This window comes from Fusarium oxysporum, chromosome 15 (genome assembly GCF_000149955.1).
Source record: "Fusarium oxysporum f. sp. lycopersici 4287 chromosome 15, whole genome shotgun sequence".
Taxonomy (NCBI): Eukaryota; Fungi; Ascomycota; class Sordariomycetes; order Hypocreales; family Nectriaceae; genus Fusarium; species Fusarium oxysporum.
The window spans coordinates 1,559,590-1,577,910 of NC_031000.1; the positions used below are offsets into that span (position 1 = coordinate 1,559,590).

The window sequence follows — 18,321 nt, forward strand, 5'->3', positions numbered from 1 at the left end:
TATCTTGTACTTATAATGGCGACCGAGATGGTATAGTCTGAGGCATCCAGTTTGTATACTGGGGCTACATGAGTATAGATCCGCACTGAGAAGACAAGAATGGCAATGATGAGAAAGGGCGTGACGATGGCTACAGCCCGCGGTCCCAGCGAGTCATATGGCAGATGAGCATCTTGGTCCATCCGGGCAAATCCAAAATCAGCTCGGTCAAGTGTCGAAGACCAGATGGGAGAAGGGGTAGCTCTCTGCGCGCTTGTGAGGGTAATTGAACGAGGATTGGGATTGATGAGAACGAGCCTCAGGCTAGAAGTAGGATGACCTGGGAATCCGTGGCGCTACCCGCCTTCGTCAGCATGTATCAGGGGCACCCTCATCGCAAGCGCTAATGCCAGCCACGCCATAGCGCAGCGACATGTCACAATGCCTTGGGGACGCCACAACCTGAGGTGCACCTCCCTCAGACACGGGCAACAAGACAGAGATGGCTAGCCGTTAACGATAGTTCTTATCGTTATTGTACGAGGTTTTCTACACAGATTTTTCAGACGATAACATAAGTAGTAGTAAAGCCTTGTTGAGATGAGAAATCGTCGAATAAGCACTGTATGTTGGAAAGAGACAAGGGCATGAGCCAACATTAAGATGAGGAGGCGTCAAGGCTGAGTTTGTGATTCGGTCGGATTTAAGTTAGTGTTCAGTTGACAGGGATTGAGATGGCTTCGAGCTAGGATTGGTTGATGTGTGGTATTGCTGGCCTGTTGGAAAAAGGAAGCATAACGCTTTGAGCTAAGGAGACACCGTGTGCCAGCACATTCGTTCAGCAAGGACAGGTCATGACCCAAGGAACATACTTTTGGTAAAAACTATGGATGGATTTTCAAAGAATTTTGCCAAGTTCATATGTAGGTAGCTGGCGAGAGAGAAGATCAAGGGCATCCTAATCCCAACCCGCGAGACGGATAAGAATTGCCGAGAGAGGCTACACAAGTCCGGGAATGAGAGTTTCCCCGTTACCGATGATCGATCCGATTCTATCCCTTTGAGCGGTACAGCCCTTCATGAGGATTTGTTGAGATCGAGGACAAGATTCAAGTATGCGAGACAGGTATCGGGACACCAATGAGATGCGGTTGCAAATGGTTTGCCACGAAATTGAGACGTTCGAAGCTTATTCGCCAGCATCTCCCATGCATCCGATAGGTTGGTCTCAGGTTTTTGTAAAAATGGCCACCCAGCCCTCCGGCAACTCAGGTCATCCCTAATGTCATCAACATTGAAACTCGGCCTACCATCCAGGACCACCTAACGCATAACCCCACCTAATGCATAACCAAAATTTCGCTTCTCCCATACAAAATCCAAATTTTCAATTGCATTATATTCAGCCAGGCATGAAGATACTCGCGAACGAAGACCTGCACTATATTGCTTTTTTCATCAATTTTTTATATCGGCCTGAATTTTTCCCGTTCCGCCCTGTAGCCTGGTTCTCTAGCCCTTTGAATTTTTGTCGCATTTCACATCATGTACCCTAGGCGACTCCATCCACTTAAGCCGAACTTTCACCTAATTTACTCGCCATAACTCCTTCCGTAATGGTTCGCCGTAATTATACCGAAGATGAAGTAGCTGAGGCTATATTCGACACCACCGATAGAGGCCTCTCACAGAATGAGGCGGCCCAGAAACGTGGAGTACCTCAGTGGACCATTTCGAGACGACTTTCCGGTCAAGCAAGCAGGAATGAACGTATCCAGGCCAACCAGCGTATTCCAAAGAGCCAGGAGGAGACGCTTATTCGCTGGGTGCTGCGACAAGAGTCTCTAGGCTATGCTCCCTCGCACAGCCAGGTCCGCGCCTGTGTCGAGGCCATCCTCCAACAACAAGGCGATAACAAACCTTTAGGCAAGCACTGGACCACCAGGTTCGTCAAACGTCACCCAAAACTATCTAACAAGATTGGAAAACGTCAAGAAGCCGCCAGATTTGATGGCTTTACTCCAAAGGCGGTCAATTGGTGCTTCGATATCAGGGAGAACGAGTACGGCTGGATCAAGCCTGAAAACACAGTTAACGTGGATGAGGGCGGCATAATGGTGGGTTTCGGTAAGTCTTCTATAAGTACTCTATAGGCTTTTATAGGGTATAGCTAATTGGTTGTCCATGAGCCCTGGACAGCCTCGTGATCGGGAGCTCTGACCCGAAGAAGAAGGCGATGTTGAAAGGCGTTCAGTCGCGCACCTGGACTTCGTTTATTGAGGCTGTCACCGCAACTGGCCGTGCTTTGAAACCGGGAATTATATTTAAAGGAAAAGAGCTGCAGAAGCAGTGGTCCCTTAACGAATTCGAATTAATAGCGGACTGGCACTACATCACATCACCGAACGGCTGGACAGACAACCATATTGCTCTCGAGTGGTTGAAGGACGTTTATCTACCACAAACGGAGCCTCGTGATGCATCGGATGCGAGACTCATTATCCTTGACGGTCACGGGAGCCATGTGCAGGTGAGCATTTCGGAGTTTTCGCCGCTGAGTCACCCGCTATAGGGTCGCTGACGAGCAGTCAGGACGAGTGGATGGCTACGTGCTTTCTGAACAACGTCTACTGCTGTTACTTACCAGCACATTGTTCCCATGGTCTGCAGCCATTAGATAATAGGATTTTTAATGTCATCAAAGGTGCGTACCGGAAAGAACTCCAAAACCTGGCTAGTTTGACCGATTCTGCGCCGGTTGACAAAGTCAACTGTATCCGGGCATACGCGAAAGCCAGGGAGGCGGGCATGAGGAAAGATATTATCTTATCCGGCTGGAGATTTACTGGAAATTGGCCTATAAATCGTCATAAGGCTCTAACACATCCTGAAATTCAACCAGACAAAGAAAAACTGCTGGAAGAGTTAAAGACGCCGAGCCCTCCTCAACTGCACTCAGATGATACGCCAAAAACGAGTCGGCAAGTGAGGGAAATGGCCAAACACCGAAGCCGTCCGACCAGGCAGAAGTACAGTAAGATCGCAAAGGGACTGGAAGCTTTAGAGATGAAGGTGGCCGTTCGGAATGCGCGGATTACTGGCCTCAAGGAGCAGATGGCTCAGGTGCGGCGAGGGAAGAAAAGAAAGGCGGTACCAAACCCGAACCGACGATTCGTGGCTCTGTCGGAGAACCTAGCGGCTGGAGAAGCTCTTCCTGACTCAAAAGAGGCAGAAATAGAGGTGGATGTGGATGAGGAGGTCGAGTCGGTGATTGAGGTGGGTGTCAGGTCAGAGGACGAAAGTGATGACTTTATGGTCGTAACAAAGCACTGCCAGCGCACACGGAGCGGTCGGGAGATCAAAAAACCACGCAGGCAGTAAAAATTAAGCAATTTTCTAGAAACTTTCTCCAAAGCCTCATTTATTAATTGAGAATCGGGCCTGTTTTTGTGGACATCAAAATTTGGATTTTGTATGGGAGGAGCGAAATTTTGGTTATGCATTAGGTGGGGTTATGCATTAGGTGGTCCTGGATGGTAATGCCCAGCATCATTTCTTCAACCTGCTCCTCAACCAGTGTGATGGCCTAATGGTAAGTCCTACAGAAGTCAGAGAGCCTCACTTCTTTATCATTGCCAACCACAAACGAACGCCCATCAGGTGCCCAGGAGAGATTCCCGGGCATGTCCTCCTGTCTAACAATGGACTTAGCAAACGCCTTTAGCTCGATGAGTTCCCCAAAAGGTGTATAGCAGCCCCGCATAAGATATTTTTGGCGGATAGCTTCGAAGCGCTCGGGCTGAGAAGAGTATTGGTCTCGAGATGGCCAGTGGTAGGCAAGAGTACTGTAGCGATACAGAGGAAGAGCATACTCTAAGAAAAGTGCACGTCCAATCCACATGAGTGCCGCTAGGCCAGGTGTAGAGTTGTGAGCTGAATGATAAGACATAGACCGCCTTTGTATCCCCATAACAGCAGTATAGTAAATGATAGCGGAAGACGACATGTCTCCAGCGGGGTCTCGATATGTCCAGGACATCATTGAGAGCTGAAATAAAGCTTCAGATAGCTCCAGCCAAGGCCCGGATAGGAGGCCGAATTCCGATTCGTCCTGCATCGGGTTATCCTCCTCTCCAATGTGCGTGTCTTGTTCGGAATCACTCTCCTCATCACTCTCATCACCGCTCGCATAACTTGATTCGTCGTCCTCAACAGGGCGAACGCAATAGCAGCCTTGTTCACTCCTATGCAGTTGTATCACGAGAGACACGATGTAATGCATTATAATTTCCTTATTCAGCCCCAATTTTGAGTTGTAGAGCTCTTAACGTTGTCGTTCCTTGAATACCAAAACCCGAAAGACGAAACAGATAATCGCTTTTACATGTACATGTACCTTTTCAAGCATGACACAGCTCGAAACGGATGTGGCCAAAAGACATCTTTTGAATATGTATTCAGCCAACAACGAGACGTGTATGACGTGCGAGTTATTGTAGCTATCACACGATTGAACATGAGATCAACACCCTGGAGCAAAACCGCAGTTGAGTTTCGGCCTCAGCAGAGCTCTTGACCGAAGCTCCCTTCGATTGGGCCCAGTAGATAATCTTGACCTTGGATGAAGTCCGGTTGTGCTGATGCAGTGATAACTTCGAGCGGCCGGTTACGAAATAGATCAGGCCAACGAGTGTTTCGGAGTCATGGCGCCGTCTCGTTTTGGTCGATAATTCCTGCCCGGTCATGGGGACTGCTTCCCTGATGTGTTCTTGGCGCTTTCATCGATATTTATAGCGCAATTTTTGTTCCTGTGTCACTCAGTGATATCTTTAGGGGCTTAATATTTCCGAGAGCTATGCCCTCTGTGAGTTCTACACGTCTCCTGAATGCGTGGCTTCAACGCGCTGTTCGCGTCCAAGTCCGTAATCAAACTTAGATTATATTACATGTTACAAGGCTCTCAGCCATTGCATCAAACTCTGTGAGAATCGTACAGCGTCAGAAGTTGAGCACCAATCAGACGGTTAAGCGCCCCCTCCGTCACCGAAAGTGGAGCCGCGGCAGTTTCACTACGTACCCTCTTTCAAGTGAAAGAGGAAAACAGGGGTAATGGTCCAGGACGCCTAAAAATCCTCTTTCACTTGAATCTGGAGCTGGAATAATGATGTAGCGCTAGAGGATGCTAGCACTCCCAAAGGTGCTCTTTAGCCACTCTGGAGAGGTCCGGGCAGCTATCATCCTCCGCACCCTTAAATCCTTCGGGATAACAACGAAACTCGGCTATCACACAGGAGATAACGCCACTTCAAATGATATTCTACTCATAGGGCTCTTCCGGTCTCTAAAACTTGAATTTGGGGTTTGTATACACTACCTTTTAGATGAGTATTCACTTATATCGAACAGATTGATTATGATCCAATTACACACCGCATACGCTGCCTTGATCATATTCTTAATCTTGCCCTTCAAGCCTTTCTCCTTGCCACCTCAAAAGAAGCTCTCAAAGCTGCCCTTGCGGCTATTGAAGAGACGGAAGATACCGATCCTTACGAACTATTCTCTGCTTATCTTGTGTGCTGGTCATTGAAGATAACCCGGCCTCAATAAGAGCTCATGGACAAGCCCAGAGAAAAGGGAGTAAAGTTAAAGCGAAATATAAAGGCTTTGAAGCCTGGTGTGCTACTACTGCGCTCCAGAAGCTCCATAACCTAGCTGCATGGCTTCGAAACAGCTCTATCCATCATGATCGATGGATAGAGGCTGTCGGCATTACACTAGGGATTGATAACGACACTCGGTGGTCCTCATGGTACCATCTCATCAAGCGTACGACACGCAAGGAGCGAGAAATTAAAGACTTTATTGACAAACACCCTGAATGCGATAACTTTCGACTCAATTGTGTGGAATGGGATGCACTTAAGCGTACGGAGGGGTTTCTCTCTGTATTTGCTAGTGGTACACTATGGGTTGAAGGCAGTGAGGCTTCATTATCCCAGTGCCTTACCCTGATGGATGCTATACTCACATATTTTGAGGATCAGAAGGTTTATCCTACTTCATCAAGATAATGCTTCAAGCTGATGTTTTATAGGTGCTATATAAATCAGGCCTAGAGAAGGATCTCCGCATGGTTCATTCTATTGAGATGGGCTGGTTTATCCTTGATAAATACTACGCCCTCGTTGAGTCAACGCCAGTGTACGCCGCAGCGATGCTTCGAGGGATCGAGAAGCGGAAGCATTGCCTTCTTCAGAACTGGCCTGAAGAGTGGCATCAGAAGACTATCGATGCTGCTTATTCGATCTAGCAGAAGGAATACGCGCATTTCCCTCATGAATCACTCCCTGCCCCTGCTGCTGTTGCTGATATCGACACGTGTCATTCCATCCTCGAGGAAGAGGGTAGAGAATGAATTAGACCGGCTGGAACGTCGTCTAAGAGTTCAACCTACTTCGCAAGAGGATGAAGATACGTTTATGGCGGTTATTGAAGATAAAACTATCGATATTGATGCTCTGAAGATAACTCCTCTTCAGTGGTGGTTAGTTCCAGAGCAACGCCGGCGCTATCCTCGTCTCCACCGTATGGCCATCAATATCCTCTCAATCGCACCATCCTCTACTGAACCAGAACAACAATTCTCGGGAGCACGCCGTGCGCAGAGCTGGGATAGGCTTAGGTTATCGCCAGAGAACCTCCAGAGGTTAGAGTGCATGGGCAACTGGTTCGCGAGGAAGCTCATCTCTTCGGAGGAGCAGCTAGCGATGATGGTAGAGGCTGTGGAGATGGATGATGAAATGAATATTGATTTCAATGAAGAGGGTTGGGATGTATAATACAAGATGGCTTATTACCAAGAATTGAGCATATATACAGCATCTGCCTTCCCTACCTACCTTATAGTCTATCCACCAATCTACCCACTACTCTACCCACCACTCTACCCACTCTACCCGGGTAGGGTAGAGGAGACCACTCATCTACCTGGGTAGGGTAGAGAAGTGGGTAGAGCTCCCTCTACTCTACAATGCCCAAGTATGGATGGTGGTCCTGTCATCCTCCAATTCCAAAATTGCCCCTTGTCGAGTGGATGGAGCCATCCTTCGACTTCTGTCGCTCACCATCTACTAGGTTAAATGACTCAAGACACCGCCGGCGGGGCTCCTCGTCCCAGCCATGGACAGCCTTTAAACAAGGTCTAGGGCTGGGGCCACTAGCCCACACGTTGTCGCTTGGTTCCTCGGCCAGGGGTACTATCTAGCCCCGGGTCATTGCGAGAAATTTCTTCTGTGCTCGCAGGATTTAGAGTACTGGTAGTACCTCCGTGGGGTATCGTTTGTTCCGGGTGTAGCAACGAATTGTTGTTGTGACTATTCGAGTCCGTGTCAGGAGCGAAGTTGAAATCGTTGCCATCAGCGCCAAAATGGCCATCGCCCAAGAAAGCATTGCTGTCGAAATACTGATCAAGATCTACCGGCTGAGGGTCGAAGTACGCCTCGCCATCACCCAGACCAGGGATTTGACCGGCGGGGCTTAGCGGGCGAAGTAAATCACCTAGGTTACTGATCTTGGCGTCCTGTTCGTTCTGTAGACGTTGGAGTTGATCTAGGTCGACCTGCTTCACGTTGATCTCTTTCAAAGAACGCGGCGCCATGGATGGTTGCATTATGGGGGAGAATGAGGCCGTCTGGTTCGCTTCGACCGGCGGAGGTGAGACAGAGGCTGAGGTGGGCATGGCTGGCGTAGCCATGTGAGGGATTGACTTGGGGATCTGGGGAGGAGCAGATGTTACCGCGACAGGGATTGGGGCGGGAGTTGACCTGATAGAGGGTGCAGACGAGGACTGAACAGCCATGAAATTGACCTGCTTGCTCCCCTGGTCAATAATTAGAGTGTTGGGCGCGTTAGCGACAAGGTCGGCCGTCTCTGGCAGATCCAGTCCGTGAGTGTCGGTTGCGTTGTGGCCGTTAATAACCTTCATTCGTTCATGAGGGCATTTTTCTAGCTCTTGGCGAAGACTGGGAAAAGTCATGTCGATTGGAGAATCATTAACAAATTCCGTGACATTACCCATCTCGGGATTGCGATGGCCCACGGGCTGGTACGCCGAGCTGCTAGGCATAGTTGATGACCTAGCTGACTGGACGCGGTTGTTCTGGTTTGGGATGGGTGGCAGCAGCCCACGAGCCTTCATGCGAGGTGTGCCGTAGGTCGTGGGACCCATCTCTTGAATGAAGTCTCCAAGATCAACGACATTTGCATGCTGCGTAGACTGCTGATTCTGGTTCGTGATCATGCTGGAGATGATATCGCTCACGTCCTGCGAGTTGCCCTGATCTTCTAGCGTTTTCCGGAACAAGTTGGCGAGAAAGTTGAGAATAGCGCTGATCGACCTCTGGTGACGGTCGTGTTGGTTCTGGAGCATGACGAGCTGGTTGTACAGGTTGTTGTTGTTTCTCTGCAGTCGATTGATAGCGCCGAGAATCAGCTTTTGTTGATCACGAACTTTGTTCAACTCCTCTCGTATGAATGTAATCTTCCTCTTAGGCATGGGTTGGGACTCTCCATCAGGTAAGGATTGAGTGGGCTGGGTAGTTGAGGCTGCCAGTCCCGGGCCAAGTACTTCCTCGTTCCCGGCCTCTTCCTCGCTGTCATTGTCGCCCTTGGCACCTTTAGCGTCTTTCTTTGTCTTGCTGCCACTCTTGGGCTTGTTTATAAGCCACAAAAGGTTAGGATGGCCGCGTCGGAAGTAGGGGTTAGAGTACTCGCTCGGGCTCTTGTTCTTGGACTCACTTGCCCGCATGGAATTATCGGACAGACCCACACATTTGTGGAAGCCATACATATTGAGCTGTCGAACAAAAGACGCGTAGTTGTTATGCTTAAATAATTCTGGAATCAAGGTTTTGGCAAATTCGTCTTCGTCTAGTACTATGAACGAATCTCCTTTTTCCGACCATCGAATTAAGTCTTCATTTTTGCGCTCTTCCAGAAAGCTTCTGGTGGTTAGTTTGCTTCTTCAATCATTATACGATGAGGGTAACTTGCCGGCTTAGTTTTTGCACAAACGGTGGGATTCGCTTTCGTTTTGCTTGTGCTTCCCTTTTAGCCTTCTGCGCCATCTCCTCCAACCACTGAACGTTGTCCTGCTCGTTCAGGTTCTCGGAAGGGTTCTGCCGAAGCAGGACATTTTCATCGCCAACAAAATTTCCCCATTCATTAACAGATCCGTCAAAGTCTGTCCGCGGATTAGTCGGAACAAGCGCACGATTCATCTGTCGCCGAGCAAGCGAGTTTGATGGAATCGGCACAGGCTGGGGATACTGCGGCTGTGCCAGCACCAGCCCGAACGAGTTGCCAGCATGCGCATTTCCATCCATGAGTCCATCTAACCTGTTCACGAAGCCCGAAGCATCGCCCATGCCATTCCAACGCAACATCTGGTCCCCCGCCGCATTTTCCGAGTTGTATGGCTGCTGCATCTGCTGCCTGAAAATGGGCCTCAAGGAGTTCACGCTTCCTGGAAGCGGTCAAAGACTGATTTGAGTGGATTGACGTTTTATCGATACCTAAAGTCGTTGGATAAAATTTCTAGGCTGCCTTCTGGACAGTCCGCTTCGTCCACTAATTTGTGATCGATGGTTCACTAATGTGTGCTTCAGCGGGCTAGGAACTCGAGAGTAAATGTAGATTTTACCAACACTTCTCCAATCGGGGCGCGCAAGGTGATTCGTAGTAAGCGGTCAACAATTTGATTTCTTGATCGGTCGTGCCGGACTTAGAAAGAGGGAGTGCTAGGCGGGTGTGAGGGCAGGACGATAATAATCGCGTGAGCGCGTAGAAGATCGAAGAGAACAGTGCTGCTCTACGCCTCAAAGGAGCCTTGTCTGTCGAAGCACGATTGCTGGTAAAGAAACGCGCAGCCCTGTATATTCGATGGAGGTGGGGGAACAATGACGGGAACAACAAAATAAGGGCAGCCACGCGTTGGCTTTACCTTCGTGTACGAAGCTTGCGTGGTAATACCTCAAAGAAAGGTGAACACTGATGCGCGTCTGGCTGAATTATGTAGAAGAAAGGCTGGACAGGGTAGCCTAGATAGGTCAACTTGCTGTTGGTGGACCTTGCTCTATCTGGTCGGATTAAGGTGGTAGGTATCGGTGAGTGTCATGCCAATTCTGGAATCCAGGATCAAGAGCGATGCACATGCACAGGGCCCAAAAGCTCAAAGCAACAAACGGAGGTGTTGCATTTAAGTTCGTGTTGGTGATGATGTTGCAGTTGGCGGTTGCGATTATGGATCCCCTTTGGAGCATCTGGAACGAATATGAAGGGCGTGGCTACGCTAAGCCATATACGATTCCTCCGTATTAATCCGGTCGACCCGGAGAAAAGTACCACTTTTCCTCGTTTTAGCCTCGCTTGACCCTGGTTGACATGCCTGTTGTCGCACTGAGCGTGCTTAAAGGGTTAGAGTGAATATGATGAGCACCAGCAAATGTGTTGATTGAATGTTTCTTTTATTGTCCCTCGTGCGGGGTATTCCATCCCGCAGAGTTACTTAAAGCATACAGCTAGATTACTAATGCAGTTGTTTCCTGAGGCCGTGAAGATCATGCCTACTCTGCGACACCTGTTGTTTATATTGCGCAGTAGCGTAACTCTCTCTTGTAAAAAGTTTTCCTTGGCACCCGCTGTTAGCGCTCTGCTAGGACAAAGAAATTTTACAGGCCAAAATAGCAGCAAGTGCAGCTGTGGGGCTAACGGGGCCCTAACAGGTGCCGGAAGAAAGGGATTCAGAGAGTTGACCTTTCTTCGCGACACGCCCCTAACGACACTGAGCTTTGCGAGCTCTTGACATCGCCTCCGGGCGCTATTTCCTACGTGGTATTTGCGGCTTCTTCTTACCTCGACATTCCGGGCTCTGCGCCCGCGATTTCCCGTACGACCGACCTCTGCAACCCTGGCTGCCCAGACGACATTCGTGGTATCTTGCCGCTCGACATTGGTGGTCATCGCACCCTCACCTGCAGCTTTATGTTGCCTTGACCGACCTCTGCAGCTTTTGCTGCCCGAACAGTACCAGCAACCGTCAGCTGCTTGACTTCTTGGGTCCTCTGGTGCGCCGGCGGTCAATAGGCGGACGGGTACCCGTCCTTCTAAAATGGGACGGGTCCGTCCCAATTGCCATATTCAGTCTAGCCCTCTCCGCTATCGGATTGCCTCCCGCTGTGCAATTCCACTATCTCGAGTGGTTTTACTTGAAGTCCCATTAACCTGCTATGATTTTTTCAAAGCAAGTCGATGACTTTGATTTGAACAGCCTTGATGTTTTCAAGTGATACATCCACTCTAATAAACTCTACTAGAATTACGGCTGAACTACAATACAACTTTCTTCCTGTTCCGCGGCAGAATACAAGGCTTCTTGTTCATCGATATCCCGCTGAGCCATCTCCCAAAGCTCGCCCATGCCTCTTCTGCTTGTAAACAGTCGTCCGTTCTCGGTCTCCTCAGCTACTCGTGCTTCGATGCGACCAGTCTCTGCTTTGTCCCAGTCTAAGTAAGCCACCATCTCTTCTTTAGTCCACTCTCTCAGACCCGTCGAGGTTTTGCAGTACCTCCCCATCTGCTTATAATCAAGGCACCAGCTGTAGCTTGCTTTTGGGTATCCATTGCTTTTCGATACTGGCGATTACCAAGCCAGGTTCCCGGGGGTTGAGCCTTATACCAGTCCTCTCTTGACTTGACGTATCTCTGGTGGATGGCTTGTGGATCGTCATACCTTAGATGTGTAGTTGGGTCTGAAGCTGGGTCTCCCGAGGTTAACTGTGAAGACACCGGCGGTATATACATAGATGGTGCAGGTGATAGATGCCGAGGTTCTGGAGTCGTTATGTGTCGATCCACCTGCTCTGTTTCGATGGTCAACTGGCATGGCAGATCTTGACAAGTTAATTCAGGCTCAAACTCGAAATTTTCCAAAGTCGTGATTAGTTGCCACTGTATTTCGTCGAGCGTTTCCATCGCTGGTAGCCTTGGCTCCTCCGGGACTGCAAAGGGTATCCACTGAAAGTTTTCTGAACACGTCTGCAGCTGGTCTGAAGATACGACTGGCAATGCTCTTAGTTCTGAGTATCGTAGTGGACACTCCTTCGAGTTCCTTGCGTGACCTAGTATATGACATTTGCTGCACAAAGGAGGGTTTCGTATCGGCCTTGCGTTTTCGATGACTTCGAAGCCACTAAGTTCTCTTCTCACACTAGATAACGGCAAAGACGAACTCGCAGCCACTGGATCGACTCGCTGGCGGGGTTCTAAGAGGGGTCGCCGATTATCTTTCCGAGTCAAGTGCCAGTGCGGATGGAAATCTTCGAGTTGCAGTGCCTGGTCTCGAACTAATAAACCCTTCAGCTTGTGAGCGCAGGGTAGCCCTTGTGATCGTGAGAAAGAACCAGTACAGGCTGACATGGGAGCAGAGTCTTCATGCAATAAAAGCTTTCGTTGCTGCTCAACTTTTCGCAAAGCTTCATGAGACACCCAACCACGTACTGCACCATAGAGGGTACTGGAGAGTTCAATAGGGGTCCTGATCTTCTGCTTGGCTTGGTTCGACTTCAGCTCTGCCAGTTGATTCAGTAGTGCATGCTTGATCGATCGCCAAGCTTCGAACAAGTCCAATGTAGATACTTTGAGGTGGCTCTTAAGCAGCCAGTGTATGCCTTCAACCCTTGAAGTAACGACGTTGTCAAAGTGGGGGTGTTGATTGACCCACGCCTTCACCAGCTTCTCTTTGTATTGGTCAAGCCAGTTTGTCTTGATATATCTGACTTCTTCAATATAATCCGGGAGATATTTCTTCTCAAACTCGGACACACGTTCGTGGAAAGTTTGTTCATTCGGTGACTTGATGATCGAATGCCAATGGCCGTAAAACTCATTCCAAGCTCTATTCCCGGGTTGTCCCCTTGAGTCTGGCGCGTAAATCTCGGCTGACAGTAGCGGAGTACTGCCTTGTTAGCATGCCAGAGACATAACAGCGGCCTTGACGATGGGAAGCAAGTATCGACAGCATTCATACATGCTAGGCAACGATCAGCCAAGATGACAGAGGGATGCCTAATCCTGTGGTTTTCGCACAACGATCGGAATCGATCTAACGCCCAAAAATAGTCTTCTTCACATTCCCCACTCAGGAAAGCGAACGCGACACAGAACGAACGTTGACAAGAGTCGACACCGATCAAGTCCAAAAGTGGCATGCCGTATTTGTTGGTTTTATATGTACAGTCTAAGATTAAGACATCCGGATATGCCTGTAGGTATGCCACTGACTCGGGATGCGCAAATAGAACAGCTTTGACTCGACCGTCTGGACCGGTTTGAAATTGACTCCAAAATCCTTCTCTAAACAGCTGATCAGCAAGTGCGTTAATGCTGCTTTGTCCTTGACACACTTCTCGTCTAGCATCTGCAATACGATTGTAGATACCCTGTTGTGTTGCTATCGTGTCGGTGTTCTGCCGCATGTACGTTCTAATTTCTTTAGGGGCTATCCCAGCGTTGGCAAGGCCAGTCAGTTGAGACAGGTGCTCCTTAGACAGTGTTCGAAGTACCGGGTGGGCGGTGGTGTCTTGGCTTGGTTCATGGTTATGTAGTGAGAATCGGCTGTCAGAACGGTGCCGTAGAGTCCTGGTACTCTTATCTCTAGACTCCTTCGCCAACACCGAGAACTGGCAGCCCGTTGTTCGAGTTGTCGTCTTGCGCTGCCGTTCTCTGGAAACGATCGGATGATTACGGCGACGATCACACATATACGTGATTGTCCTCCTGCCTGTTTTCTCCTTGGTCGACCTTCCAGTTATGAACGCGTAGCCCCTGGTGGCTGCCCAGGCGTTAATCGCTTCAAAAAGTGCCTCCCGTGACTCGAACTCGCCCTCAGGAGGGAGGCAGTCACGAGGAAACGTCGCCGAAATTTGAGAGTGTTCAGTGTCCATGTGAACAGAATCATCGCAAGCACGTAATCTTGACACGATCACCAGCGAGTGCAGTCAAACGCGACACTTGAGGCAGCGAGAGGCAGCCCGATAGCGGAGAGAGCTAGACCGAATATGGCAATTGGGACGGGACCCGTCCCATTTTAGAAGGACGGGTACCCGTCCGCCTATTGACCGCCTGTTTGTCCATGACCCCTGTCACTTTCAACTTGAATCGATCAATTGAATTGAACTTCAAACCGGTCGTAATGCTGCAATTTACATTTTCTTGTACCGATACTGAGAGTATAATATGTCCTCGATGCAATGAGTCGATATATCTAGCCAAATTGTATTATACTGATGAAAAGTTTGGGGGTATAACGAATCCGTTTGGGTTAGATGGATTCGATGTGTCTGTTCATTAGCGCAGTTTTTTTATATATGGAAGTTCAAATGGATTTGATATCGAATCCGCCGCGCAGCTTGGATAGGGGTCCTTGACTGAGGAGGTAAGGATGATACTTCCAATAAGGTAACAATCCCAGCAAAATTTATGTACATGACCCGCATCATTCCATCAACCCTGCATGTTATCTCCGCCGCTTGCTTACAGACCACGTTAGAGAGAAAACTCGGAAAGCCCACGCCGCCGACGTTCGCGAAGGGGAATGCCACGGATCAGTGTTGATCCGAGGGGCTTTGGCTGTTCGCTGGACCTCGCTATTTGGTCATCATCATCGTCATCGTCATCATCATCATCATCATCATCATGATGTTCATGCCCTTGCAACCTTACCTCCCTCATCGCGCCGCTGCCTGCGCCCGCACAACTTGCACGATCCCTTGTGTACAAGTCCTCCATGAATCTTCTGTAGCTACTCACGCGTTGCATCCAAACCGCTGTCTCGCCCCCCAAAAAGAGCCCGAGCACAACCTGGATCTGGAACCTGGCACCTGGGAACTGGAAACCCGCTCCAGCTGTACCCTGTAGCTGTCAAGCTGCTCAGATTCAGCACCTGGCGCATGCCGCCAAACAATACCAAACCGTGTCACAACTGCCGTCCTCAACCCCAGCCTCAGCCCGATTATAGCGACCAGCAGCAGCCACAGCAGCAACACCCGCACGATGACGAAACCCCAACGTCCCCAACGTCCTTGAGCGACGCCTACATACCCTGGCCTTCTCCTGGGGCACTCACTGACCCCTTGTTCCAGGACCTCGATCGTACCTCACGATACTATCTAGCGCACTGTTAGTCCTTGGCTCCAGCGTGGCGCTTTTACCCTTTCCCTTATGTTGGTCAACAGCGATGCTAATGCATGTTTTCAGTTTCTGAAAGGGTCTGCAAAGACCTCGTGGTCCGAGACACGCCAGAAAGTAACCCGTTCCGCGAGCTAATACCCTTGACGCGAAAGTACCCGCTTCTCCTGCAGATTCTTGTTGCGACTTCAGCTATCCATGGTCCAACATCTTCCACCGCGTTTGCAAGATCCCAGCTAGCTTCACTAATCCGGCTGGTTATCTCTCTCTGCTACGCTCAAGGGACCTCGTGACACGACAAGCCCTCATCGATGCCCTGACAGCTAAGCAAAAAGCCCTGAGCCATCTTCGCGAGGTGCTCGACACCCTTGACCCGCGGGGTAGCGAGGTGACTCTGGCCGCTATGCACTTTTTTATCAAGTTTGACTTGATTGATCTAGACAAGTCGGACAACCAGAGCTGGAGGGCCCATCTTGAGGGTGCCACAAGTATCATGGCGCTGCTCAACCCGGATAGCAATACCGATGCATCTAGTAGGGTGCTGCGGGACCGTGTCATTACTGACAGCTTCATGTAAGTCCCGGGTCGCCGGATCAAGTGTACCCACCACTGCATACTAATCTTACCTTGTTATAGTCACAACATTTTGGGCTCCACGTTGACGTCCGGAGCGCTCGCTGCCCGTGTTGCACGACAAGCTATCCAGTTCCTACCCGTTATGAAGCGGGTGGAATTAACAAGCTATTTGTCATGCCCACCCGATATTCTCAATATCATTTTGTCTGCATCTGAGCTATCCCATGAAGTACCTTGGACAGATCAAGCGCTGGGAGCGGCAGGTAAGGCAATTGCCCTAATAGACCAGGCACTTGCTGTTGATATTCCGGCATGGGCAGACTATTTGCGACAACACAGTCTTATAGAAGATCTTGACAGTCGAGTTCACCTGGCCGCGGCACACAGATCAGCAGCATGTCAGTACATTCTTCAGGCGCTACCTCAGGTGCGCTCAATGAGATCTATCGATACAGATCTGTTGCTGGACGATGTCCTGAGCCATTTAGCAGCTATCGACGAGAACGGCCCATATTTCAAGGCTTCATCGTGGCCGACGTTCATTGCAGGGGCAGAGACGCGAGATCCTGAGAAGCGCACGTGGACCTTGACACGACTGTTGTCGATCTGGGAAATTTGCCCATGGGGGTATCTGTTCGCGGCAATAGAAATGCTCAAGGCGATTTGGGCGATGCAAGACACACGTGGTTCAGAGAAAGTCAACTGGCTGCACGACCTGCGTGGAATGGGATTTGAGAACTTGATTGTTTGATTAACACTATGGCATTTGTGATTTTTAGAGTGTTTCTGGATCCAGCCCATACGTTGTTACGGTGCTGGTCATGGTGTATTTTAGCCTCTGAAGCGAGCGAAAAGGCCAAAGTTTTGTGCTCTAGTCGTTCTCCATCCCAGGATTCAATACGACTACAGTAAGGCGAGGCCCGAAGTACCGAATTGTTAGCTAATACTTTAGACGAAACACATTTATTTTAGCCAGCTAATTATAGTGTAATGTGAGAAAAGAGGCGTTGCAGCGTTAAACTGAATCTTTACCACGCAACCACCAAGTCCATGCCGGTTCTAGTCTCGAGTCCAATCTAACGATAGCTTCACCGATACTACTAATTTATGCATGGGACTTGTCCCGTGGCCCCGCCATTTGCGCTGCACATTAGCCACGCTTATTTAGCCTGGAAGTCTTGGACTTGACTTGACCATGTTCGACACGACTGGCCGTAGCCCTGCCCTTTTCTCTCCAACACCCCGTCATGCCGAGAGTCTCGATCGCGAATGCTTGCCGGCCGCATTTACTCAGCCGCAGCTCTAATTTATCTAACCCCAATCCCGAATGAACTCATAGTAGAGTTGATTGGAGATCCCATAGAAATTGAAAACGCGCTATTGAAAACAGATGATAGTGTTTAGTGAGGTTCTCGCTGAGAAAGAAATATATAATACAGGTATGCATCAAGGGGTAACCAGTCAGAGGTATGGCATGATTATTTACATAATAATCAGTCCCGATTTGCGATATTGCGATCAAATTGGACTTATCCAACGAATCCAGATATCCAAATAAATTCGACTCCTGCAATTTGATTTGATTTGATTTGGATTTATTTGATTTCATTTATTTGTTGACAAGCCTAACCCTGACCTAGGGCTATCGTTATCGTGAGAGATGTGGATTATGTGGCTCACAGCGCCATTTGGAGTGATCGAGGCGTTTGTTGATGAACAGGCCAACCATAGCTGGGCTCTCTCCTTCGCTCTGGAGGTAACATAGGTGAAATCGTTCTTTTGCCGGATGGTGCGTGGTGTCCACGAAGGAATTCGCCCATGGCTCTTGGACAGCGAGAATATCAAAATCCATTATCTTTGGATCTCGTAGTAAGGTGGCCATAACGATATCCTTTGACCTCCTTACATTGTATTGTAGTATGGAGAGTGATTCCACGTGGCTCATTCACGGTTATCGACATTCATGTTGTCCGCGTGGTAGGTGCCGTGTAGTCGTGCCGAATTCGCGTCAAGTGCTTCCAGTGCCCTTCTGGATGGCGTTATGATCCTTTGGGGTCGTTGGCTTCCTGTGTTGGCCGTGATCTCGTTTTCCGCGTCATTTATAGGAGCTACATTGCTCCCAGGGTTGACTCTCTTTTGTCCTCCTTTTGTCGGTGACCTGCTTCTTCCTTGCCGATTTTGTTGAACGCGACTTGGTGCGAAAGATGGTGCTCCCTCACGGACTGCTCGTCCAGTCGGTTGCCCCTGAATTCTCACCGCTGGGTTTGTCTGGCTGGCTGCCATGTTACTTTGCAGCACCAAGTGGTATCTTGGGCGAGCAGCGTAGGCAGCCTTGACTTAGGCCATCCCCTCCTTCCTGTTTGCACACTGTTTGCTCCATGCCTCGTGTTCACCTTTACAGTTGGCGCATTTTCTGGGCACGCTTCTGTCCGACTTGACGTGGCAGTCGCGGGATGCATGTTGTTGAGCGCAGTAGCCGCATTCCGTTGTTGCCTCGCACTGGGTTCCTATATGGCCATA

General features: G+C 49.5%; 4 protein-coding genes across 4 annotated transcripts; 2 read left to right on the forward strand and 2 right to left on the reverse strand.

Annotated features, from left to right (window-relative positions):
* Positions 1-3,481: 3,481 nt before the first annotated feature.
* Positions 3,482-4,261, reverse strand: FOXG_21725 (uncharacterized protein; the record flags this gene model as incomplete). Its single annotated transcript, XM_018402072.1, has 2 exons — positions 3,482-3,565; positions 3,602-4,261. The coding sequence occupies 2 exons, from the start codon at positions 4,259-4,261 to the stop codon at positions 3,482-3,484; spliced, it is 744 nt and encodes a 247-aa protein (XP_018254680.1).
* An 897-nt stretch (positions 4,262-5,158) lies between these two features.
* Positions 5,159-6,292, forward strand: FOXG_21726 (uncharacterized protein; the record flags this gene model as incomplete). Its single annotated transcript, XM_018402073.1, has 4 exons — positions 5,159-5,338; positions 5,386-5,553; positions 5,679-6,029; positions 6,077-6,292. 4 exons carry the CDS (start codon positions 5,159-5,161, stop codon positions 6,290-6,292), a joined length of 915 nt encoding a protein of 304 aa, XP_018254681.1.
* Positions 6,293-7,198: 906 nt separating this feature from the next.
* On the reverse strand, positions 7,199-9,365 carry FOXG_14453 (uncharacterized protein; the record flags this gene model as incomplete). The annotated part of the gene is made up of 2 exons (XM_018394510.1): positions 7,199-8,981; positions 9,055-9,365. 2 exons carry the CDS (start codon positions 9,363-9,365, stop codon positions 7,199-7,201), a joined length of 2,094 nt encoding a protein of 697 aa, XP_018254682.1.
* A 5,622-nt stretch (positions 9,366-14,987) lies between these two features.
* On the forward strand, positions 14,988-16,552 carry FOXG_14455 (uncharacterized protein; the record flags this gene model as incomplete). Its single annotated transcript, XM_018394511.1, has 4 exons — positions 14,988-15,216; positions 15,295-15,445; positions 15,508-15,798; positions 15,862-16,552. The coding sequence occupies 4 exons, from the start codon at positions 14,988-14,990 to the stop codon at positions 16,550-16,552; spliced, it is 1,362 nt and encodes a 453-aa protein (XP_018254683.1).
* Positions 16,553-18,321: the final 1,769 nt, after the last annotated feature.